Raw genomic sequence first — 26,430 nt, 5'->3', positions numbered from 1 at the left:
TTAGTACACGATGTAATTACAGAAGAGTCAAGTTTTAAATAGAAAAAACAATGAAACACTTTGGTTATTTTGAGCGTGATGCTAATGGTCTAATCAGATTCAATGGATTATGCTAAGCTATGCTAAAAGTGGTAGAGCCAGACCCGGAGATTGGCTTAATGGATTTCAAAACGGTAAAAATCAAATGTTTAACTCTAGAGGAGCTAAAAAATCTTTATGATTCTTTTTGGGAATAAAGAAAGTATCCCTCTATCTGTCTCACCAGTCTCTCTGCTATCTGCATCGACCTAAAACTTTGACTATAAGTAACTTTTTGAAGGACTAAAATCATTCACACTATTAAAAAATGCAACAACTTGGTTTTGCAAGTCAATCCAACCTACTATTTTATGTTTTGGCTTGTGATAAGTTGACATGACTTATAAAATCGAGTTGAAATTGTTTAACTTACATTTTTTTAAGTTAACTTATTCCCCGCCAGCCATTTTTTAAAAGTTGCTGCCAGCATTTTTTGTAATTTCTTAAATATGTGTATTTTTATTTTTAAATTTTTAGCAAAAATAATTGCATTTGTTTTAAGGGTTTTTGTTGAAGATCAGATTCATAACAATTTTTAAAACATACACAGAGTTTAAAATGAGTAAATAACGTTTTGGCTTTAGTTTTTCCATAAGTTGGGTAAGTCATCTAGTGGATAATCGTGATATTGCAGATTAACATAAAAATTCATCAGCAACACTTTTTTTATGCAAATGCTTTCTCTTAATTGACGAGATAACTTGTCAATGGCGGGGAAAGAGTTAAAGTAACATAAAAATATATGTTGATATGACAAAAACACTGCGTATTTTCGCAAGCCATTGTGATATGTGTATGCGGCATGCATATTTAAAGGGATAGTTCGGCCAAAAATGATATTAAACCCATGATTTACTCACCCCCAAGGTGTGTATGTCCATCGTTTTTCAGACAAACACATTTTCGGATATTTTATAAAATGTTTTAGATCTTTCAGTTGATTAAATGTAATGTTACGGGGTCCACCCATAGTCCACGACCTTCAAGTCCAAAAGAAGTACGTCCATCCTTCACAAATTAAATCCAAACGGCTCCAGGATGATAAACAAAGGTCTTCTGAGGGTAATCCGCGCGGTGTTGTAGAAATATCCATATTTAAAACTTTATTAACGAAAATAAATAGCGTCCGGTAGCGTCGCCATCTTAGTCGCGTCCGCATTCAGGATGAGAGCTTACGCAGCCTACGGAGGCTACTCTGCTGCTGCTCTGTGTCCCCGCCCTCCGAATTTGTCATACGTCACTAAGAAAAGTGCGTACACTACGTTAATACTCTTTTCTGAATACAGAGGAGTCTAAGATGGCGGCACTACAGGAAGGTATTTATTTTCGTTAATAAAGTTATAATATGGATATTTCTACAACAACACCGCGCGGATTACCCTCAGAAGACCTTTGTTTATCATCCTGGAGCCGTTTGGATTTAATTTGTGAAGGATGGACGTACTTCTTTTGGACTTGAAGGTCTTGGACTATGGGTGGACCCCGTAACATTACATTTAATCAACTGAAAGATCTAAAACATTTTATAAAATATCCGAAAATGTGTTTGTCTGAAAAACGATGGACATATGCAACTCGGACAGCTTGGGGGTGAGTAAATCATGGGTTTAATATCATTTGTGGCCGAACTATCCCCTTTAATATTGTCCTATTTTATGTGATCATTGTGGACCTATCTTCCATGTTCTGTCTTTTGTCTTTTTCTGCTGATATGATAATGGTTTAAACGCACAATCCATGCCAAAAAAGCATGAGGTCAGAGATTAAATCTACCTGAAGAGCTTTGTACAACCCAACCCAATGCAGCTACAGCATGCCAAAGGCATCATAGGAAACAGAGAGTCTTGTTTGAGTGTGTGCGTATGTGCGTGTTTAAGTCAAACATAATTACTGAGGTGTTGAGAGCTGTTTCTGGTCTGGACGGCGTTCGGTTCCTCGAGTTCTTTATCTCACACTGCCTCTTTCATCGCGGACATTTCTCCCTAACAGAAGCGTGACAGAAATGCGAGGGGCTGCGCCGCTGTAATGTTGCAGCTCACTGACAGTCTCTAATATTAAGCAGACTTAATGGACTGTCTGGAAGTCTTACAAGAGAGCGACAGGATACATGACTAACCTGAATTTCCCTCTCGTTTCAGTTCAATTCAGCTGTGATTTGGCACTTTTAAAGGGATTGTTCACTGTCTACTCACCCCTTATGTTACTTGATCGTGTTTGTAATGCATGCGTTTAGGGTGCCCGATTGTGTCAAACAAATGTATGGGTGAACTACTTTAAAAACTATGTGGTAGCTTTAGTATTGAATTTGATTTAATTGAACACCATCCATGTTCAGTTCCTGCTGAAATTTCGTTATTGTTTCCCTCCTTTCCTTCTGCCTCCGTCTTTTCCATAGTGAGGTGCAAAAAAACAGAGATATGTAGACGTGCAATAGGAGGAAGAGAGGACAACAAAAGAAAGCGAGACAGCTTGAATAATGGAGATGATGGGAGAGAAAAACAGATTTGTCAGCGCACGGGAAGGTCAGCGGCCTCTTCTCACGTAGTGAATAAAGAGAAGCTGATGTCTAGAGAAAGAGGGTTTAGCTGGGCTTTGATTTCATCATTCACTTCACGTGCCTTTAAAAATCACTTTGATGTTATGACAGACGCTCTCCCTCACTCTCTCACTCGGTTTCTGGCCTCTCTGTGTCGCTCTTCTGTAACAATAGGCCGTGATTGCGATGTTTTGAGTTATCATCTTAAACTTGTCAAACTAGGAGATGTGTAGGTGGTCTTTTCTCAGTTTTGCTCTTCTCAGTGATGAGATGAAGGATGTAAAAGTGTCTAACTTAGACGCATACTCAAATACAAAACATTAACTCCGTTCCGAAACTTAGTAAGCTGACCTGCTGTCTACTGCGCAGCCGGCTACTTTTTGATATACAGTCTACTTAAAACTTTTTTGTTTTACTTGTTGATTTCAATTAGGGGCGGTTTCCCAGACAGGAATTAGACTGAAATAAATTTAAGAGCTCTCAAAACTGAAAACAACTGGCTCCTGGCTTAAGCTAATCTCTGTCCGGGAAACCACCTCTTAATGTTTTATCATTGTTTAAAATGAACATACGCACAAACATACATAAAAGAAGCCGAGCTATTGTATAGAAAATGTACAATAAATAAATATTTAAATTGAGGCTACTGATAAAATGTTCTTTGGCGGGGAACTCACAGACTCTGTGTGGGCAGATTATGCTGGAGACCACTGGTCTATAATATATAAGTATTTTTCTCATGTTTTCATCCCAGAGTTATACGAGAAATGTAAGCAGGGTTCCCACGGGTCCTTGAAAGTTTGTGAATCTGGGTGAAATAAATCAAGGCCCAGGGAAGTTTTTGAAAATATACGTACATAGATACAAGTCATTGAAAGTGCTTGAATCTATTTTATGCAAGAAGTTTTCTGGAAAATATCCATATTATTCTCTGTGTAGTGTAGGATAATATCAACAATTTCTAGACTTTTAAGCACACGTGCTAAACTGTTTGCTTTAAATGCTTTTATCTTCTGTACGCGAAGGTTGATTCATACCAAAATGCTTTTGTTGCATAGTTGTGTTTGACACATGAAAACGTCTCGGGTTACGTATGTAACTGTTGTTCTCTGAGAAGGGAACGAGACGCTGCGTCTCCCTTGCCATACTCCTGCATCCCTGTAACGCCGTCTTTGGCAATATTTCAGATAGCGATATACTTCCTGGCTCAGCGTCACCCTGTCTTTGTCGTTAAGCCTCACCATTGGTTGAATTTGATATACACATTCAGACGCACTTACCCCTAGAGGCGTCCCCAAAGTGTCACCGCAGTGATGCAGCGCGAGTTCCCTCAAAAGGGAACTGTAACAATGTATCTTAAAAGGTAACACGATGTAACCTTGCTCTCACTTGAAATGTGTCCCCACATTTAATTTAAGATTTTAAGAACCTGGAAAGTCCTTGAAAGGTCCTTGAATTTGAAGTTAACTAAGGTGTGGGAACCCTAAAAAGAACAATCCAGTAACTTTGTTTGGGTAAGCCATTCTTTGCATGCTTGTGGAAAAATTAGGTTTTTCAGATTTCGCCTGTTTTGTGATGTAGGTAGCAAGGCCAATTCCAATAATACTTCCCCCTTAATCTGCACTATCCAACCATGTCACTGCCATTTAGTGCCGAAAGAAAGAGATAAAGAGAAAAAATTGAGTTTCAATTTCAACAAAACACCATTATGGCGATCAGTGTTTGCATTTTTCCCTCATTTGCATTTTAAAGGACACCCCCAAAAACTGCACATTTTTGCTCAGACCTACAAAGTGGCAATTTTTCATGCTATAATTAATTATCTGTGGAGTATTTTGAACTAAAACTTCACTCTGGGGACACCAAACACATATTTTCAACTTTTAAAAAAATCATAATATGACTCCTTTAACAAATCTTTTGCTGCAAAATCTTAAAAAAAAAATGCACTTCTAAAAAGGACTCCAGTCACTATTCACTGTCCTTTCTGAATAAAGATAAAAAAAAATCTGTCAAAATCCTAATATATTCGGTAAATGTCCTTTAACCGGATAAAAACAACTCTTGCATTTTGGCATAAGCACGCTGCCATTTATTTAATTAATCTTCTGTACACTTAAAGGACATCGCTGAAAAATGTTCATGGTGTTTAACAGATTTCCAACAAATCTGTATTTCTGAAAACTGGTATTTCAAGGATTTAGCCAATTTCATACGTTTTTAATTAAAATATAATATGTGCCGAGAGCATTCAGTTAGGACTGGGCGGGACTGACCAAAATTCGCATGTTAGTAATTTTGGCGGTATACCATAAATCTCGGTATATTGTAAGTGGTATAAATGTTTACATGCAAGTCAAAGCCTTATGTGAGATGTCACAATCTCTATTAAAAAACTTTATAAAAAAATTGTGATGAAAATAAAATTCAAAGGCAGGGTTTTCCTCCCTGTTTAAAACACAGTTGCACACCATGTGAGCTTTTTGACCTTGGTGTACATTTCTGACAGAGCTTCTGTTGCAAAGGAGGGTCATATCAGACTATACCTACCTATGTGGACGGTATTGATCATTTCTTATCCCGCTGGGAAAAAATGCCGAGATATCGGCAAAACTCTGTACCACCCAGTCCTATTTAATATCATAATTTTTGACAGAGGTGGCATTTAGCAGCTTTTGCATCGGAGCTCTTCATTTGCCTTACCACAATATATATTGAAGAAAAACAAAATATTGAAATGCCAGTGGGGTTTTTTTATCGTGTAGCCCTAATTCACTGTAAATCTCTTTTACTAGAATTGACTGTGACCTCCCCTCAGTTCTTTTACACAATAAAGGTTGTGAGAAAGTGAAAAGTTAAAGGGTGAAAATAAGAGGGTTTATCATGATAGCGCTGCCCTGTTTGTATTGCACCACCTCAGTTATCACCATCAGTAAGGTGCTTATGTGTGTGTGTGTGTGTGTGTGTGTGTGTGTGTGTGTGTGTGTTTAACAGGTTATTGTGTGTTTGTTTTCCCAACAAATCAATTGAAACAAACCCAATTCCCTGCTGTTCCCCACAGTTCCCATAAAGACACACACACACACAATGGTAGGTGTTGGAGCACCAGACAGTCTGACGTCCAAGCATTTCCAGCAGTTTAGATAAACAAACTAAAAATACTTGCATACAGGTGCGTTTCTTATAGTCCGAACATCTCACAGTCATCCATTGTTTTTCATACAAAGCTAATGATATTTTGTGTGCATGTGTGTGTGTAGTGTGGCGGGTTGTAGTGTACTGTACAGCATGTGTGTGTTAAGCGGTTTCATACAAGAGTTGTGTTACTTTGAGTATTTATAGATGTACCCTTCTTTACCAGAACCCGTTCACACTGCTACAAATTTCACTAATCTGTGTGGATCTTATTTGAATATCCTCCTCTGCCAAAACTTCCTGTATTAGAAAACAGGGCCTTAACGCTTAACATTTAACAATACCTGTAGATCCTGCCAAATATACACTTGTTCCTTCTCTCTCTCTCTCTCTCTCTCTCTCTCTCTCTCTCTTTTATTTCCAAAGGTAGTTTCTATCAAAATCCGGTGGGTTTATTAATTGCTTATGGATTTAAAGTGCCCTGAAGCCCTACAGGGTGTAAGAGATTTTATTACAGATAAGCACACGGTAAATTTTCCGAAGTTCCTCTCTTTGAATGGAGGATGTTGGTGTACGTGTTCAGGGGGGCATGAAGTTTAATTCATTTCAGGAAGTCTTACATCAACACTCACACAAACCTGCCAAAATGTGCTATAATAAAATACAGTGCTTTGACACAATGATATCAACAACAACAACAAATGTGGCTTCATAACACATTTTATATATGACACATTTATAAATAATTCAGTGTTTTTTAGTTTTGCAAAGGTCAAGATCAGGGTAAATTAGGAAACCCTTTCTTTCAATGCCATATAGGAGATTTTAAACATTCATAAATGAAACATGTTGGTCTAAAACCTAAGCTACAGATGAAACATTTCTTAAAAAGTTGGCTTTTAGAAATATAAATAGATGTTGGCTTTAAATTGGGAGGTATACATTTCCACACTGTAAAAATACTTTGCTGCCTTAAAATTTTTTGTTAAATCAACTCAGATTTACAAGTCATGACAACAGAGATGAGTTGTCACAACTTAGTAGTTGAGAAAAGTCAACTTAATTTTATAAGTTATAACAACTCACCTGTAGTTATAACAACTCCTCTCCAGTCAAGATAAATTATAGCAGGTTGAAATGACTTTTAAGGCAGCAAAGTATTTTATGCTGTGCATGTCTGTCCAAGTTGCTGGTTGGGGCTCAAGTGACTGGTTAGGGTTTGTATAAACCAGCAACACTTTGTCTCAAATGTTTCTCCCAAAAATTAAAGTAGACAAATGTTTTAAATGCTGACACACAGTACACTGTAAAAAGTTTGATCAACTTAAAAAATTACTTCAATTGGTAACACCTAAAAAAATATTTAAACTTATATGGTTATGTAAAAAACTTTTAAGTCAAAAAATTAGGTTAAAAAAGCATACATTTTTTGGTGTTACTAATTGAAATAGGGATGCTTAGCGATTAATTGCGATTAATCTATAGCAGAATAAAAGTTTTTGTTTACATGATACATGTGTGTGAATTGTATATAATAAATTTGAATAAATAAATGCAGACACATGCATGTTTATATTTAAGAAATGCAGTGTTGTGCCTGAACGAGTTCATTGAACGAAAGTTCATGAACTAGTTCATATTTTGGGCGAACGTGAACTGAACGTACTGTATTACTGCCTGATGAACGCAAGGTGAACTCGTTCATTCTGGGGCTTGTGAACGACACGTTCTCTCAGTTTAACGTCATTCAGTAGGGTGCCAGATTTCTATAGAGTCTTCCAGGCGAAAACCCGTCTAAAACACACTGTAAACAGGCCTTAATGTGTAGCGGAAAAAACACCCAATCTGGCAACACTGCCACCAGGCTCCATACGTCATCAAAACAACACTGACTGGACGCTGCTATCCAAATCCCTGCCGCGCCACTCGCATAGTTTAACATTAAATAACATCATATTTGTCCTAAATCGTTAACGATTAACAAAGGCTGCTTACGCATATTCTGGATCTTGAAATAGACTTTGACTAAGCTCACGCTATTTAACGTGCACGTGCGGTATGCAATACCTGCAAGTTGTCATACACGCAACGCCTCGCAGCGCTTCTCGCCCGGAAAACCCCCTTGAAGCACCGGCTAGCCTTTCAAGGTATGTGCAAGCAAATACAAAAATGAAAACACAGTCAATGCTCGTAAACCCTGGTTGGATAAGGGTTTAAAGTTGGATATGAAGATGAAATCTGATGCATTTAGCTTCAGTGTTAAAACTGATAAAATAATTCCTGTCTGTGGTTCTATATGGGCTATAATGGCAATATATTAAAAAAAATAATAATATGGGGAAAAAGAACTATAAATTAGTTCATTTTTGGAACTGTGAACTAGTTCAAAATTTGGAAATATGAACTATGAACTGAACTAGTTCATTTTAAAATTTGTGAACTGAACTAGTTCATGTAGAAAGTGAACTTTCCCAACACTGAAGAAATGTTTACATGTGTATATACATTTGTATATTTATGTATAATTTATATTATATATAAATATAAATACCTAATATATAAATATATTTTTTTCTTAAAATTATACATGCATGTGTGCATATTTATATATACATAATTATTATACACAGTTCACACACATATATGATGTAAACAAAAACTTTTATTCTGCTATAGATTAATCGCGATTAATCGTTAAGCATCCCTAAATTGAAGTCATTTTAAGTTGATTCAACTTTTCACTTTTAAACACCTAAGTGTTTAAACATGGTTGAAAATGTCAAGCGGACGCCGATTGTAAGCACTTGCCAGCTTTTTTTCAGCTGAGCGCTTTGGTTGCTGTGATACTCCAGCTTTGTTTATTAGCCGTTGAACAATGCACCGGTTGGTTGTTGTGATATTTTTCCCAACCCTCCTCTACTGTGATTGGACGGCCGAGTGAGAAGTGACATTGACGAGCTAAGAGTTTCACCCAAAGTTGAACAGTTGTCAAGGCTCGGCGCTGAGGGCAGGAAAGCGGCACTCAGTGTTGACAAAATCCGCCAGCTGCTGGCTTTTTTTTAAAAGCTCGGCTCTTCTATTGGAAACAATAGAAAATGTTGGTAAATTGGGAGATACGCATTTCCATGTCTGTCCAAGTTGCTGGTTAAGGCTTGGGTTAACCAGCAACACTTTGTCTCAAATGTTTTTCCTAAAAACACTTGGCGCTAACTTGGAAAACGGCGCTCAGTGTGGATAAAACCAGCCAGCTGCTGGCTTTTTTTTCTTCTATTGGAAACAATTGAAGACATACAAGAGTATCGAGCATAAAAAATGAATGTTGATGGCGGAGGTAATTCAATCTTGGAAGATTTTGTTGAGAACTATTTGAGTTATGTTGAGATCTTGATATATTGTTTGCAGGCATATGAGCACATCTGAGATAAATAGGATATGGTCTTCCTACATCAATACATGAGCCAAAAAAGTTGCGTCCCAGAAGAAACACCTGTGAAGCAGAAGACCTAGGCTGGAGTCTTAATTTGAATTCAGCTTGATCTCATTGGTGCCTGAGAAATTATTTCAGTATCAACCTGGTAGCACACCACCATCGCATGGTGGGACAACCATACTAACCCATAATACGCTGGGGTATCCTGCAGCGTATCTGATGCCTACTCCAGCTGAATGAGGTGGCTTTTGTAGGTTTTGTTAGAGTAATATTATTACTAATGCTTGCGAGAGCTGCTTAGACATTTGGAGATGGACAACTTCCTCTATAGTGACAATAGAGATTGTTAAGGTGAAGCCAAATCTCTGTGAATCAGTCAGTGTTGTGGCCCTTAGGGTGGGGTCAAGGTCAACATGTGGGGTGAGAGAGTCATCAATCAATATGATCTGCCCGTCCTCCACATGTTTGCCATTAATCACAGTGATAGACCCGCTGTCCGTGTGTGTATGCCTGTGCGTGTATGTGTGTGTGTGAGGGGTCAGAGGTAATTGTTCATTAGTGACTAAACCATGTAAAACAACAGACGCCAGACCATGAGACACAAAGTCAATTGATGTTATTTTTAAGTGTGAGTGTATTAAGAGGTTTTTCCTTGGCCCTAGGAAAAGAAACTGAGCTCAACATTTTTGGATCGCAAAAGCAGAGTTGTTTTAACCCATTGTCGATTAGGTTTGTCCCCCAACACAGAATGTTTTGTGTGTTTTCTGGGTTGATCTATGTTATGTGGACAAACGTGTCCTCACAAGGTGGGAAAATCTGAAATCGGAGGTATTGGAAGGACACCCCATTTGTCCCTGTAATAGTTAGATAAGCATAATAATGTCATGTAAGTGTAAAAATGAGGATTTAACTTGAGGGAAAATATCATTAACCTTGTATTAAAAACAAAAGTCAGTGGGAAGATCTTCGTAAATGATATGAGTATTAACCTTTGGTGTGTGTGTGTGTGTATGTGTGCGTGTTTGAGGATTTCCAAGAGTGACCAGTCGTCCGGCCACCCACTGATGTAGTTCATCTCTCATCATGTCTGGTTTTCTTTCATCGTCTCACTAATGGAAAGACGTTACATTGAAGTCTCTCTCTCAGGGGTCAGAAATGTGATGGAAATATCCAGCTCTCCAACCTTCAGCCATTATAAAATGTTGGAATGTGGGTTGGAAACCAGTAGAGACTTTTTTTGTCTCCTTATCTCAGACGGCCGTGTCATATTGTGTGTGTATGGATGTCTGTGCTGGCATTTTCTTTTCTACAAAAGGATCTTTCTTTTTTAGAAGAGATTAAGTCTGGTAGGACGAGAGAGAAGGAGGATTTACTCTTCTTCTGCGCTTTCTCTCTCTCTCTTTTGATTTTGCACCTCTGGATCGATCCTAAATGCAGAGATTAAGTTTGGGGATGGTCTGTAATCTGTCAGGAGGTCTATGGTCCCTTCTGATTTAGGACGCATTTAAGACTTCTCTGCAGTGTTGGGAACGTTACTTTAAAAAAGTAATTAGTTATAGTTACTAATTACTTCTCACAAATAGTAACTGAGTTAGTAACTCCGTTACCTTATTATAAAAGTAATTAATTACCAGGAAAAGTAATTACTGCGTTACTTAAAAAAAAAAATAATATTTCAAATAACTTGAATGCCCCTTACAAAATTAAATATGTTAAATTAATAGAATGGATACTAGAGAGAAATCACAAATTTTGTGGCAGCATGTGACGATGTGAGGTGCTTTATTAGATCAGAATTACTTGCCACAGACGTGGAGAGACTTTTTCTTCATGGGCATAAGTTGCACATTACACAAACATTCTTGCCTTTCACCTCAACAATGGAAAAGTAGTGCTTTATACTTCGTGTCTGCGACCGCTACCTTTGAGCTTGTTGTACTTGCCATCGCCCTGTCGCCGGTGTTTTCGGAGTGATTGATGCGCGATGACCGGGCTGCATGTCAGTGCTTTGAGATGGGGCACAGTCAGCAGCAGCACCGCTGCTCGTTGAGAAGACAAAACGACGCGTATTTTCATGTCAGTCTACAAAAGTCTCCAACCACGCCAGAAAAGATAGCTAGATTTGTCCTATAAAGTCGCTAAAGTGATAGAAAGTTGCTAAATCTAGCGACAAAGTGACCAAGTTGCTCAGACTTTTTAACACTGCTGCTCGCTCCTCTGACTTGGACTGCGCGTGTGGGCGGGCCTTTTTGTGAACTCTGCCTCTGGTTGGCTACCGATGGAAATTAAGCCAATCCTCATTCGTTATGTTTCTCACAACACACACAAGAGAAAAACAGTGTTTGGCTGAGAGAGTGAGCATACGCGGCTGAAAATCACTACAGTAAGATCAATTTTAGTAACGCGCCGCATTTTAATGTCAGTAACGATAACGGCGTTATAACGGGGGAAACAGTAATTTATTTGATTACTCGTTACTGAAAAAAATAACGCAGTTACTAACGCCAATTACTTATAACGCCGTTATTCCAATCACAGCTTCTCTGTGTGTTTAGAAAATCTTTCCTTCAAGTTCCTTCTGGTGTTTATTTATAAAAAAATCGTATAAACTTTTGGACCTCTAAACCTTTACCCGGTCAATTATATAAATCTATTGTACATTTACATAAAAAATCCAACTATGTGGCATGTGCCAGTGTAGGTGGGCAATAAACCGGTAAATATGATTGACGGATAGAAATTTGTCAACCAGTAGAGATTTTGGACTATCGTCTCAATCAAGGTTACGCGCCCACGTCACGTTGCTGTGCGCGTGGTCATGAATACGTAACGTTTGTATGCGTATTCAAGCATAGCAGTCTTAAAACAAGTAATTTTAAGTATTTGAAACACAAACAACAGTGCTAAATGCGCGCACTGTTTTTGTGTGAGAGGAGCGCGCGCAAGTCACGCATCTCCTGCTCATTAAGCTTGTGAAAATTTGTGCCGCTTTATTTGCCTATAATACATTTATGCATCAAAATTCCCATCTTTGCAAGTATTCTCATAAACACGAATATTTAAGGCTTAAAAGAAAGTAAACAGCTGAAAAAGAAAACGCATGTGTAACCGTGGGTTCACACCAGCCACATTTGAGGCGTCAAATTCGCGGCTACCGCGTCTAGTTTTCCGCTTAAACATTTTGAGTTTACTCGCTTCATTCGTGCATGAAATTCTAGTCATCGAGACATTCACACGGAAATTCACGTCATTGGAGGGGCTTCTGCGACTCCGCTCGCTTCCTGTAATCACGTCACTACTTCGCCAAAGTTCAAATTTTTCAACTTGCGCGTTTCCCGCGGGATTCGCACAAACTAGACGCGCGAATGAGGCGGAATCGCCTCTACCGTGCCGCGCTAAACACCTCATTCACGCCGCGAGACCTCCAGACGCACGTCAACGCGTTTTCCCATTGACTTAAAATCACTTGCACTTGACGCCTCTACCGCGGCTGGTCTGAACGCAGCGTAACAGTATATTGGATCCGGTCTTAAAGGGGAAGTTACCTAATTTTGCTCCTGTCTGTGATCATTCATGTTTTTGTGAAAATCTCTCACTGCTTTTGACTAAAACATTTTTCTACCTTTAATAAGATATACATTATTATTTATTTATCATTTAAAAGATAAAAATCCTTTACCGTGAGATATATATATATACATTATCATGATAATAAACATGGAATAAAGTTTTGGTCATATCGTCCACCCCTATGCCAGTGTTTGGTTTTATTATCACTATTATTGCATATTATTTATGTTCAATATGCATATTCATTTTAATAAAAATAATTTTAGAAACGAGGTTCTCTCTCTGTTCCTGTTTTTTTTTTACAATTATGCCCAATAAATCTATCGGCAGCCCTGCTGGAGGGTTTTGTAAGGTGATATGCTTCAGAGGTTTTGTTCATGCCATATGTCTGAACTTAAAGGGGATGAGGACGATGAGGGAAGTATCATATTTACAGATAGTAGGTGGACACAATATGCTGTCAAGTATACTTTGAGTTGTGATGTCAAAATTAATTTTACTCAAAAGTGTGAGGCTGATTTTTAAGACATGATAACATGCTGCGAAAATACCCAGAATTCCTTATTCATCATTATTTGTGTTTTTCTCTAACTCTTTTGACTTTACCCTTCCCACATTTCTTCTTGCTTCAACATAATTTTAAGTCATTTTTATATTGGAACTTGCAGACTTTATTTTTAATTGTTATAATTGTGTTGTATTATGATTCAAACACCTGTAGTTATCAAGGTAACACATTTAGTGTATCACAAAATAAACATCCTTTTTATCTCTACTTTCATCTAGTGTGTAAGGTGGGATACTACAGATCTCTGTTGTCAGACGACGGCTGTCATAGATGTCCACTGAACAGTTACTCCATGAAGGAAGGCGCCACGTCCTGTGATTGCGACAAAGGATATTACAGATCAGAAACGGACCCAGCGTCCATGCCTTGCACACGTAAGGAAAATATACACGCACATGTTTTGTAGTATGAATCAGAATGTGATTTTGTTGAATAAACCTATTTGGTTCGATGAAGGCCCTCTTCTATTGTGTGAGCTGGTTTTAAAACCATACAGTTTAATAGAATTAGTGTGACAGATCTCAGATCAGCCCCTTGTGTCTGATGATAAATGGAAGCATTGGGCAGGTCTGATTATTAATGATTTGTGATAAATGATGCTCATCAGGAATTCATCCCAGAAGGCATTTCTTGAAATGTGCGGAGTTAAACTGGAATACATTTTTTATGAAGTAACAGCATCTATATTAAACACTAAGATGTATAGACTGAGCAGTCTTGCTTATGCTAAAACTAGGGTGTAATGTGCAGAAAGAGACTAGTGTGCTTACTGTATACATAAAAAAAATAAAGGTGCTTTACAATGGCATAGAAGAGACATTTTTGGCTTAATGGTTCCATAAAGATAATTTCTGTTTTACAAAAGGTTCTGGTGAGAAAGTGTTTTAAGATTATAAAAATGGAGAAAGAAATGGTTCTCCTAAGAACCTATAACTTAATGAGGAACCAAAATGGTAAGGAACTTTTTAAGCACCTTTTATTTTTAAGAGTCTTATTTTTTTTCTTTATTAGAGTGCTAATAGTAACATGTTTTTAATCTTTTCTTAATGAAATCATTTTGCACATGGACAACTATTGACCGATACCGATATTAAACACTTGTATACAATACTATACCATTGGCCTATTAGCTACTTTATTTCTGCATCAACTTATTTTTACTCAACATGGATTGGATCTATTTAACATTCAACTAGCCAACAAAAAGGCACAAATTAAGATACAATTTTGGCGATTTTTGTTTTTTTTCCGAGATTTTGAAAAAAGGCCAGACCCTAGGCATTCTTTGAAACCATGGCTCACGTGAATGAATAATCTAACTGAACTACGATTAACTACGTAATTAACAATTGTTTTCCCATCGCACGTCTGACAAACTATAATTTGTACAGATTTTATATTGTTTTTGGGAAGTAATTATTTTGATAATTTTTTTGTGTATGCAACAGACATGGAACGTATTGCCTTCACGCAGTTAATTAATAAACAATCGGTATTGGCCTTTCTTGTGCCATTGCTAATATGCCGATGGTATAAAATTCATCAAAAAATTGTCCGATACATATCGCCGGCCGATACGGTGCATTACTGTAGTAACAGATGTAACACAGCATGCAAACATTTTACATTATAATAGATTACAAGATACATAACATTTTTGTTTTAATAAAGTAATTGCACAAAAATATGTTTGTTACAACTACAGATTTTTCTTTTTTGTTTTTATTTAATAATTTATTTAGATTTTCTGTCTGTAAATGGGTCAGTGACAAAAACGGTTTGGCAAAATGAGAAATTTTTTTTTTTACTGCATATAATTTTTTGGCAATAAAAAATTAAATTTGCACCATTTTTATGAAAAGACTGAATAGACCTAAATATGTCAAATCGTGTAACCGCCAATTGTGCCAAAGAATGGGAAATATTCAATATTTTATCCACCTTGATGGCATGTAAGCCTTGTAATATTTGTCCTGACATATGCTGAAAACAGCTCTGTTTTCTAAGTAATCTTTGACAAATTATGTAAAAATGTATGTAAAAAAAATCATATTTCACTAAACTAGATGATTATATTTTATTCCATATTTTTATGAATATATTTATATTTTAATTAAAAAAAATACTAGTTACACCAATTGACACAGACCGGTTACACAAAATTAACAGTTTTGCAATTATCCCCCAAATGTTCTTTCAAAATAAAATAAAACCAGAAATTTTAGACTTGGTCCTCAAAAAAAAGAGAATGTATGCAAGTAATCTGCAAATTTATTTTGAAATTGTAACCCTTTTAAATTTAATTTATCCATGCAGACACAAAATAATGAACGTCACGTTACTGACCCACATAACAGAAATATTTTCTAGAGATACACCGATCACCGATCCAAGCTGGTCTTTTTGTTGCCAGTGGTGCAAGCAATAACGTCAACCACACGCACATTCGCAATGGAAGCAGCACTCGACCATTATCCAACAGCAGCATTAATTCAATTCTGTACCCGGACACGTGATCCAGGTCACATACAGACCGCTTCACAAATCACGCTCTAATTAAAAACTTTAGACATAAATAAGATACATAAAAACACTTGCCTTTCAGCGTGTACAGAAACGAGTTGAAATGGTCTTGGGTTTTAGACCGCAGTCTGCCCGTGCCTATATTGATTCCTGCCCGGAACCGCACCGCAAATGACACGTTGATATGCAGGACTTTGCTCTGGATTACCAGCCGTTCTCCAGGCAGAAATCTGATAAACTTCTGTCGCGTTTCCCCCGAGTTGTTTAATCTCGTGTCTTATCACACACGCATCCAAACACAAGCCGATCCTGAAACAGCAATCAGTTTCACAAGAGATATTTGGATCTTAACATAATGTCAGTGAGCCAACTGAGTCTGAGAGCACTTTATTTTGAGTTCTGTTTAAAAAATCCTGTAATTTAATTCAATATATGTGAAATGTTTAATAATTTATTTTATTGAAAAGTGTTTTTTTGTTTGTAGCCTATATGCTGTCAATAATAGTTTTTATGCTACGTACACACCAAATGCGGGGCATCGTGTTACTCGCTCTAGATTACGCGCAGGATTTAGCTTTGTGTCATGCAAATTTTTCGCTCGAGTTGAATATTTTCAACTTGGGAAAAGACGCGTTTGAGACGAATAGCGCGATTTTCGCAGCAAACGCGCTGGCCATATCGCATCATTCGCATCGCCCCACGCGAGGACGTGTCTGATCACATCTTTGCATTGACTTTATATGTAATCTACGTTGAACTCGCGTCTGGTGTGAACCCACAGTTAGGAAGATCGGAAATCGTAATCGTCCAAGACAATTGCAATCGTTGCATCTCTAATATTTTCCTATTATGTTTTATGTGAACTGTTTTGTTGTCCTCTTTAATCTGGGCACAGTGAGGTAACTTTCACAGAAACTAAAAATCATTTGAATAAAAATGAAAAACTAAACTTCAGCACTGCTCAGTTTGTCAAGCATGTGCATGTTATTATTTCTGTTTACATCTGTTTATACAGCAGATGTTCCTCACATCAAATAAATGAATTTAAATGAGACAGTATCAGTCTCACTATACCAGCTGTCTGTATGTCTCACTGTGCCAGCTGTCTGTCTGTCTGCCTTTCTCTTTCATACTAATGAGCTTCTCTATCTGTCCGTGGAACAGACGCTGTTTATCTTTCTGTGATTGTTTTTATTTGCCTTTTATCTGTCTTTCTCTAACAATCATTGTTGTAGGGTTAAAGTTAACAAAACGGTTGCATAAATACACAAAAAGAAAAGTTATGTCTAATAAAAATGTGTGTTGTGTGTGTGTGTGTTTCAGGTCCTCCATCTGCTCCACGCAATCTCATATCTAATGTCAACGAGACGTCAGTGCTGTTGGAATGGAGCCCTCCTCTCTCCTCCGGAGGCCGTCAGGATCTCACTTACAACGTGGTGTGTAAGCGATGCGCTCGAGACATGCAGAGATGCGTGCCGTGCGGAGACGACGTGCGCTATTCTCCGCAGCGGCTGAGTCTGCGCTCCACGCGCGTGTCTGTTCACCAGCTGCAGGCGCACACTAACTACACCTTTCAGATCTGGGCCGTCAACGGGGTTTCCAAACACAACCCCAGCCCGGAGCAGGCCGTGTCCGTCACGCTCACCACCAATCAAGCCGGTGAGTTTCTGTGCGTGTGCCTGATTTGTGTAGATGACCTAGATACATATCGGTTCATGCAGAGAGTCACCAAACACACAAATTTGATCAATAACTAGTGTTGCATGCATCAGGATTAGTTTTGTCATACTATTTTTATTTTTTAATACCTACTGTAACATTAGTGTTTAACTTCGATTTATACATGTTTGGGTGATCATAAGTGAGACTTTTAATTGTCATGTTGTCATTTTTACTTTATAAGCAGACTTATAATTTAGCCTGGTGGGCAAAGAGATTTGGTTACCACCCAGACCAATCTAGTAACCCTATACAGTAGTATGCTTAACAATGCTACGACATTTTGGCAACCGCATAGCAACACCTTTGCAAGCATCCACAACACCCCAGTACCATAGCAGTAAGTTTTGCACAGTGAGTGTCTCTCGCATGTGAAAATCTAGTGCTTACAAAATCATATGCGTGCCGTGTGGATGAGTGTTTGTGTATGCGTATGTGATGGACTGTATTTCTCACCTAATTCTCAGGAAAAGTTTTCATAGGGATCGGTTTCACTCGTCCAATCACCTGCGGAGAACTTTTGCACGTTCTTTCCGCTCTATTAAAACAAATACACACCGAACGCACGCAGTTTTGGATTTATGTCGGCGTGGATGTGTGATTTGCAGACTGTGCTCTTGATGGTGTGTTGGGTTTCATTCGGAACGGGACTCCAAGCGTTTTGCTGGAAATCCGTAACTTTCTGTGACAACCCAAGCTTGTAAATCACCCGGAGGGATTATGTTTGGGTGGAGGTCCCGTCATGCGTTGACATGCCTTTGGCTATAGAGCAGAGGTCCGGCTTACATCTGTGCTATTTAGATATGTGCTGGGTACTTTTTGTGTACGTGCAATTAACACATATCCGTTTAACTCTTTCCCCGCCAGCGTTTTTTTTTTTCTAAAACGTTACCAGCCAGCATTTTTTATAATTTTCACAAAAGTTTGTGAAGGACTTTTGTTAGAGATCAGATGCAGAGCGATGATCAAAACTTACACAGACATACAGCTGTTTGCCGTAGGGTGATACTTACGGGTTTTATAAGTAGCCACCTGGTGGATAATAGCGGTATTGCAGAAAGACGGAAAAACTCGTCAATGGCGGGGAAAAAGGTTAAGGGGTAGTTCACCAATAAATGAAGAGGACAAGTGAAATGGAAGAAATTGCTAGCAGCATATCAAGGATTAAAATTACCATGAAAGTAACCCATGCAACTTCCACGCAAAGTCTTTTAAAGGTGCAGTATGTAATTTTTAAAAGGATCTCTTGACAGAAATACAAAATAATATTCAAAACTATATTATCAGGGTGTATAAAGGCCTTTTTATAATGAGCCGTTATGTTTTTATTACCTTAGAATGAGACGTTTTTATCTACATATGACGACTTCCCCTTTCGTGGAAGTCATCATTTTGTGCCGCCATGTTTCTACAGAAGCCCTTAACGGACAAACTTTTTTTACTAAGTTGTCTCTGTCAAGAAAGTTTTTCTGGTGGCGGCTACCGTAGCTTCTCTATGCATTTCAAAAGCGAGGGGTGAGCAGTGGACTGAGCCGTTGGTTGCAATTCACAACCTCACCACTAGATGCCGCTAAAATTTACACACTGCACCTTTAAAGTCATACAATGGTTTATTCCTCACACAAATGTAAAGATCAACAAAAAAAGAAAAATGAGGAAAAAGTCTTGCTGTGTGAGACTGTATCGAAAATGAGCTGTGTATCTGCAAAAATCTTGCAATACGATATGCATCGAAGTACAAGGGTTGCGGCGAAATATGTCGCAATACATTGCGATAATGTGAAATGGGCCATATTTTGATATATTTTTTATTTTAGGAATATAATATAATTTTATGAAAGCTGTCATTGAGAAGACACAACCATATGCAAACCTTAGCAAAAAAAATGTGGCACCCCTATGCAAGTATTTCGTGTCACTGTTTAAATTTAAAGATAAGAAGAATGCTATCTAGTGGTTGGGATGTAAACGAAACATCTGTCATTTATCTGTTTATGTTTTTTATTTATTTTTTATTATTATTGTTCAGGGTTTCCTGCAGAAAATTTGTTAGTTAAGGTGTTAGGGTTGGTCAGGTGGGCGGGTCTGGGGCGAGGCAATCAGAGGGGCAGGTCATGATGAAAATTAAAATATTTTTATTTAAAACACTCAAATAAAACTTAATTTTTGAAGAAACTATGACAGAAAATGAACACATACTAGATTATTAATGAATTAAATGTTTAGACCTCTAACGGGAATAGCTGCGTGATGAAGTGAAACTAAAGGGTTAATAAACACTATTCTCCGAGATTCACTTGACAGCCTTTTGTGTAGCAATTATTTTATTTATTTTTTTGACGACCTAGTTAAGGCAGTAGGGTTTCCCAGCTTAGGCGGGCCACCCAAACTGCAAAGTGCTGCGGGAAACCCTGTTGTTTTTTTATCGATACAGTATTGCCAAATTGTATCGGTATATTCTTACACCCCTAATTTATCTACAGTACATCTTTCGAGAGACTCAAAGGCCAAATAGATTATAGCAAGGGTTTTTTTGCTGAAATTCTTTTTTGCTTCATTGTTTTAGGAGTTTCAGTGTTTAAAAAAGTAATGTTTTTTATGTCTTTACTTGAGTTTAAAGCAGAGAGGTATACCATTCAGACACATCACAGTGTTTATATGTGTTCAGAATATACAGCGATGTATAAGCATACTGCATGTCTGGCACAAATGCACTCGCATAAAAACCTCACACAAACACTCACGCGCAAAACCACAAAGTGCAGATATCCCAGCATGCACTATTGGCTTTGATAAATGATCCCAGCGGAGCGGTCCGTCCAGAACGGTTTTACTCCGAATCCTCGTGTTTACGATAAACGAGCGAAGATTCTCATCTTTCCTTTTTACGTTATCTCATCCAGACACACACACCCGCAACTCCATTACAGCCCCATATCTGTCAGGGCAGACCGCATGATGGATGTGCGTTAGAGACGAGTGCCTTCAGTTAGCGAAGGGGGGCGCTGACCCCTGTGTTTTTGGCTGGAGGGGGTCGTCTCAGAAGCCCCCCGTGGGACACCCCTAAATCACGTTTAGTCTGTCGGGTCGGGCAGAAGAAGATGGATCTGTGAGGAGATGATCGTGTCGGGCTGCTGCTGCTACAGCTGGCGGGGGTTTGAATTGTTTAACAGTGGCAGAACACTCAAACATGCATGCAACTTCTAGATAAGACGACATGGAGTCTGTCACTCCGTTTTCTGCACTGATTTTGGAGGGAAATTTGCAGGCAGGAGTTACATGTATTGTGAAATGTGGTCTTTCATTTACAAGTAGCTGACATAAGTGTTGCATGCCAGATGCTGCTATGGAGTTTGCCGGTTTCAGGAGCATCGCTAGTGTTTTGAGGTAGTTGCATACCTGACCTAGTCAAAATATATATAATTTTTGGGTCTTTATATGTGATTCGGGTCCCTACTTTACCATTAGTTAACATTAACTTTACTGCTTAAAGGAGTAGTCCACTCTATAGATGGGGCCCATTGACTTACCATAGTATTTTCTTTCCTACTATAAAAAGTCAATGGACCCCATCTTTAAAGTGGACTACTCCTTTAAATTGTCTATCAGATGGAAATCATATATGTAGTGGAAGTTGATCTCTTCTACATGTTTGAGGTTTTATTTAGAGTAATGAATCAAGACCAAGAACACATTTAAGTTGAATATTTTGTGTTTTGTTTTTTCTGATGTCTCACTTTGGGTAAATGTGCCAATGATGCTTGACTAAACAAAATTACATTTGAAGTCTGTTTCTCAAACAGTCTGAGCTGTTTCGATATCTAGACTTCTGTTTTGTAGAATAAATGCATACATAAACATCTCTGATCCAGCTTTTTATTTTATTTTTCCCTCACAGTTTTCAGTTTGTTTGTAAATTTCCCAGTTTCTGATTTGTGTTTTGTTTGGGGATGCACCAATATATCGGCCTATAATAGGGCTGGGTATTGGCAAGGCCTCACGATATGATACGTGTCACGATACATGGGCCATGATACAATGTACCACAATACGTTGCGTGTAACGATACTTTGCAATAATTTTTCTTTTTTATTAAAAATGTAAAAAAAATAGAGATTCTTTTTTTTAAAGCCAAAGTGCTTTGTAAGCTGCTGTCGTTTTTTTATTTTTCTGCCATTTTCTCATTCCCGCTAACTTCTGAGACATTAGCCGAATGGCCGTATGTGACAGACAGCTGGACAGCGACAACTACAGCAGCGGCGGAGGAAGTCATTTGATGCACACAGAGGGATTTATTGATTTTTTAAAAAATACAGATAGTAGAGATTGAAATATCGATACACTATCGTGGAAAATTTACCACAATAGTTTGCTGAATCAGTATTTTTGTGCAGCCCTAATAATAATCGGTATCAGCAGATAAAAGCATTTTAATTCCCACAATCGGACATCGTCAGCATCCTATGATTATATCCTAGAAAGGTTTTTTTTTTACTTTTTTTTCAGCTGAACCCCCTTGACCTAAATTATTTACTTGAAGTACCCCCTGATATTTAAAGTAAATACTTAAATAATCTTATAGCACATTTGCATGTTTAACTCTTAATACTTTTATTTTTCATCTGTTTTAAAGTTTTTATCTGTAGTATTTCACATAGTTATTGTTATTATTACCTGTTATTGGACCTCCATCAGGTAATTTTCTTTTCTTGGTACATAAAAACTGTCTGTCCTTTTTTTATGTGTTTACAATATATTGTAGTGTTGTGTAATTGTACATTCACACGGGGGGTAAGCGTTGACGCTTCCCATTGACTTTTAATGGGTGATGTCATGCGTTGCCGAACTGAATTGTGGATCCGTCGGCGTCGCGTCACCGCCGTTGCTCGCGTCAGAAGTTGAACATTTCTCAACTTTTCAACCGGCAACGCGTGCGTCAGCCAATCAGATCGCCTTATGCCAATAACCTAGACTGAGCCAGCCAATTACATTTATGGAAAACCGGAGCATGTATTGCGGCCACTGTGACTGGCTTTTTGCCCACGCTTCAAACAAGCCTTCCGTTAAGCGTTAACGCCCCGTGTGAATGCACCATAATAGTACACTATTAGAAAGGATGTGTTAATTTTTTACACATCTTTTTCTGTAAAGCTTTTAACACATTGTGTCATTTTCTGATGATTTTGTGTTAAAATAAAACACAGGTTGTGTTAAAAGTAACACAAAAGGTGTTGTTTCAAAAATAACACAGAGATGGGTGAATTCTGGGACAACGCATTTAGTCCCAGAATCGACACTAATGTGTTGTTTTTAACACATTCGTTCAAAGAGTGTATATAAATTATTATTTATTATAATAAAAATTAGTTTAATGGTATATATAAACAAATATATATTTTTGTTTGTGTTTTTTTGTATTCTTAATTTTTTTATTTACATATTATTATATTATTATTAGTAGTAGTAGTAGTAGTAGTAGTAGTATATTATTTATTATTATTATTATTATTATTATTAAATTATAATTTGTAATTTTTTTCGTCAACTCACGAACCCCCTGCAATTTCCTAGCGGTTTGCGAACCCCAGTTTGGGAAACCCTGTCTTATCACAGAGGTTTTTAAACTGGTGGTCGGGACCCACTTGTGGGATAAAATGGGTCGCGCAAAGTCACTTTGCTGTTGTGGTGAATGGCACAAAAAAAAACATTTCAGTCCAATTAATAACTAGCAATAACTATGATTTTGATATGATGTATCATAAATTATTTTGTTATTTTAATTAAACTTACATTTTAAATAATAAAATGACAAGGAAAATGAAACCCACTCAACACTAAAAAATGCTGGGTTGTTTTTAACCCAGGGCTGTGTCACTATTGGACAGAAAACACTGCTGGGTTAAAATGACCCAACTGCTGGGTTGTTTTAACCCAACTTTTGGGTTGTTTCAACATGGTTGATTGACAATAACTCTGCAGTTGGGTTAAAACTAAAAAAATAAAAAGTTTGGGAACCTGACTGTCCTAGCAGATTATATCCTAGCAATCAAAAGAAGCACAAAAACGCATCAGAAATCATACTTTGTGATTATTTTGAAGTAGGCGACAATGACAACAGAACTGCAGTTTGTACGATCTGCACTTCTGGCATTTCATGACATAATTATTTGAATAAAAAAAAAAAAACTATCTGTTATCTGTAATCAAATATCATATCAGCACAAAAATGTTTCTTCCATGCATTCCTAGTTTTGTCTCTTGTTTTTGTTGAGTTGTCTGTGTCTTTCGAGAAACTGAGAAGACCACACTCATTTTTGTTGTGTCTGAATCTCTGTGTTTGACTTTCTCACCCTCAACAAAAACAGCTTCAGGGGAGAAAACTACACAGACAATAGCTGTCTTTACTCCAAATCCACAGTCAAAACGAAACAAGGAACATATGAGAGGAAAGGAGATTTCGTCCTCTGCGTCTTTTAGTTTAGTCTTTTCTCGTTCTGAGTTTGTCTGTGATTTGATGAAAGAGCAACCGGGACAGACAGAAAATATGACAAAAGTAAAATATGGCATATGTAAACCTTTAGTGAATATTAAATCTCTCTTTCTCTTTCTGTCTCTTTTTTTCTTTCCAGCTCCCTCCACAGTCATGTCTGTTGAAAGTAAGGACATCACTCGTCACACGCTCTCTCTGTTCTGGCAGGAGCCGGAGAAACCCAACGGAGTCATACTGGAATATGAAGTCAAATACTATGAGAAGGTGGAACATCTTGTTCTTTTTATCTTATTTTAAAGCAATAGTTCGACCAAAGTTAAAAAACATCTTCGTACTTCTCCAACCATCATGTCGAATTAAACCTGTAAGACTTTCTTACTTGGAAGTTTTTCCATCCTGGCTTATTTAATAATGAAAGTCATTTGGAAACAAGTCTGTTAAGATGTCAAGCAATCTTGTTGCAGTTTTGAAACTAAAATTTATTTAACTTAAATTTAAAGGTGACATATCATGAAAAACTGACTTTTTTCTTGTTTAAGTGCTATAATTGGGTCCCCTACTAGAAAATGTGAAAAAGATCAACCCAGTAACTTTAAGTAAAAGGGCATAAAAATGTGTCTCCCCTTGTGATGTCATAAGGGGATCTTATTATCATAATATTGCCCCTTAAGCCCGGAATACACTGCAGGATCGTTTAAACTTGGGTACGACAAGCATGTAGACTGTACGATGATGACACGGGGGCTTCGACGGCTGCGTCACACGTTAGCGCAACGTCACCACTATGCGCCAGTGGTAAACAAATACCAGCATGCAGATCGTAGCAGCAAACACACTGTGCGTTGATCATTCTGAATTTCTGACACTGTCAGAAAAGTGTCGTAGGCTATCTTTGAACGCAAGATTGGGAAAACTGTCATTTTTGAACCTCTGTCACTGTACGACGTAGGACCACCGATGAAGAGCCACGATCACAGAAATCGCGACGATTGTTTCAGGATGGAAATCTTTCGTCTGCGAGAGACAAAAATCGTGCAATGTATCGCGGGCTTTAATCTGCAATATCCAACTACAGCACTGCCGAGGTGCAAAGAATCGAGAGAGATAAAATAATTAAAAGCCCAATTTAGTTTAAATTTCAACCAACCCCCATTATGGTGATCAGTGTTTGCATTGCATCTGCTTATTTGCATTTTAAAAGACACACCTACAAAGTGGCAATTTCAACATGTTATAATAAATTATCTATATGATATTTTGACCTAAAACTTCACATAACTACTCTGGGGACACCAAAGATTTATTTTACATCTTATAAAAACTTGTGAAATGTCCCCTTTAAAGTATTCCCTCTTTTGTAGAGATCAATTCTAATGCATTTGGTCGGAACATGCGGATAAATATATTTGTCTTTTTCAGAGTTTCTATGAAGAAAGCAATTAGTGAATAATGATTTAAAATTTGGAATTAAAAAAGGTCAAATTGTCATTGTTACAATTTTTTGGCTTTTGTAGTTTAAACAGTCCTAAGTATGTGGACATTGCCTCTCTGTTGACAGCTGTTTTATTCCTGAATAAACAGCAAGTGATGTTTTTATTATTAGAGTTAAAATAGTTCTGTGACATCCTTCCGCCTGCCCTTTGACCTGTTACCTTCCTCTGTCCTTCCTGTCTGTCTTTATTTATGAATCTCAGGATCAGAATGAGAGGAGTTATCGTATCGTCAAGACGACATCTCGTAATGCCGATATTAAAGATCTGACTCCACTGACCTTGTACGTGTTTCACGTGCGCGCCCGCACCGCGGCGGGATATGGAGAGTTCAGTGCTCCTTTTGAGTACAGTACCAACACAGGTGGGTGTCTGCTTCGTGTTTTGTGTGTCTGTGTGAAAGCGTGTACAGGTTAAGTTATCTTTGTAAAGGCTGAATGTCCTCACTAACATAGTAAAACACCATGACAACTGTTATAACTGAATATAAAGGCTCATAAATCACTGAATTATGTTTAAGTGTAATGCCGGCACGTTTCTGTGAGGGTTAGCTTTGGGGATCGAAAATATCATTAGCTTAATATAAAATCAATAGATGTGTATAAAATGACCTCACTAATGTAGCGTGTGTGTGTGTTAAATTGAGAGGATCTAGCATTGAGCTTCACCAAATTTGCAAAGCATATTCTTGCATGTATAACTTCTTAAATGTATGTGCATAAAAAGCACACGGATACTTTAATAAAAGTGAAATAAATATTTTACTCTCACAGTAGCAGCTCGAGTTGTCGGGGCCATGAGCTCAGCTGTGTTGCTGCTTTTGGTGGCCAGCTGTGTTGTGGTGGTTCTTCTTATCTTCATCATTGCCTTCATCATCACTAAAAGGTTTGG

At 37.7% G+C, this 26,430-nt stretch overlaps 1 protein-coding gene across 2 annotated transcripts in view; it reads left to right on the top strand.

Annotated features, from left to right (window-relative positions):
* The window catches only part of epha4l (eph receptor A4, like), a 49,027-nt gene that overhangs the window by 10,595 nt on the left and 12,002 nt on the right, over window positions 1-26,430 (top strand). Inside the window, exons 4-8 of one of the 2 annotated variants that reach the window (XM_065282165.2) lie at window positions 13,536-13,691; window positions 17,164-17,499; window positions 24,189-24,313; window positions 25,744-25,903; window positions 26,316-26,424. In XM_065282165.2, the coding sequence (XP_065138237.1) occupies window positions 13,536-13,691; window positions 17,164-17,499; window positions 24,189-24,313; window positions 25,744-25,903; window positions 26,316-26,424 (886 nt within the window). Of the gene's footprint in view, window positions 1-13,535; window positions 13,692-17,163; window positions 17,500-24,188; window positions 24,314-25,743; window positions 25,904-26,312; window positions 26,425-26,430 lie in introns of both variants that reach the window. The other variant, XM_065282164.2, reaches the window with a different exon arrangement.

This window comes from Paramisgurnus dabryanus, chromosome 8 (genome assembly GCF_030506205.2).
Source record: "Paramisgurnus dabryanus chromosome 8, PD_genome_1.1, whole genome shotgun sequence".
Classification (NCBI taxonomy): Eukaryota; Metazoa; Chordata; class Actinopteri; order Cypriniformes; family Cobitidae; genus Paramisgurnus; species Paramisgurnus dabryanus.
Note: the sequence above shows the minus strand (reverse complement) of the source record. Positions and strands in the feature narration are given on the sequence as shown.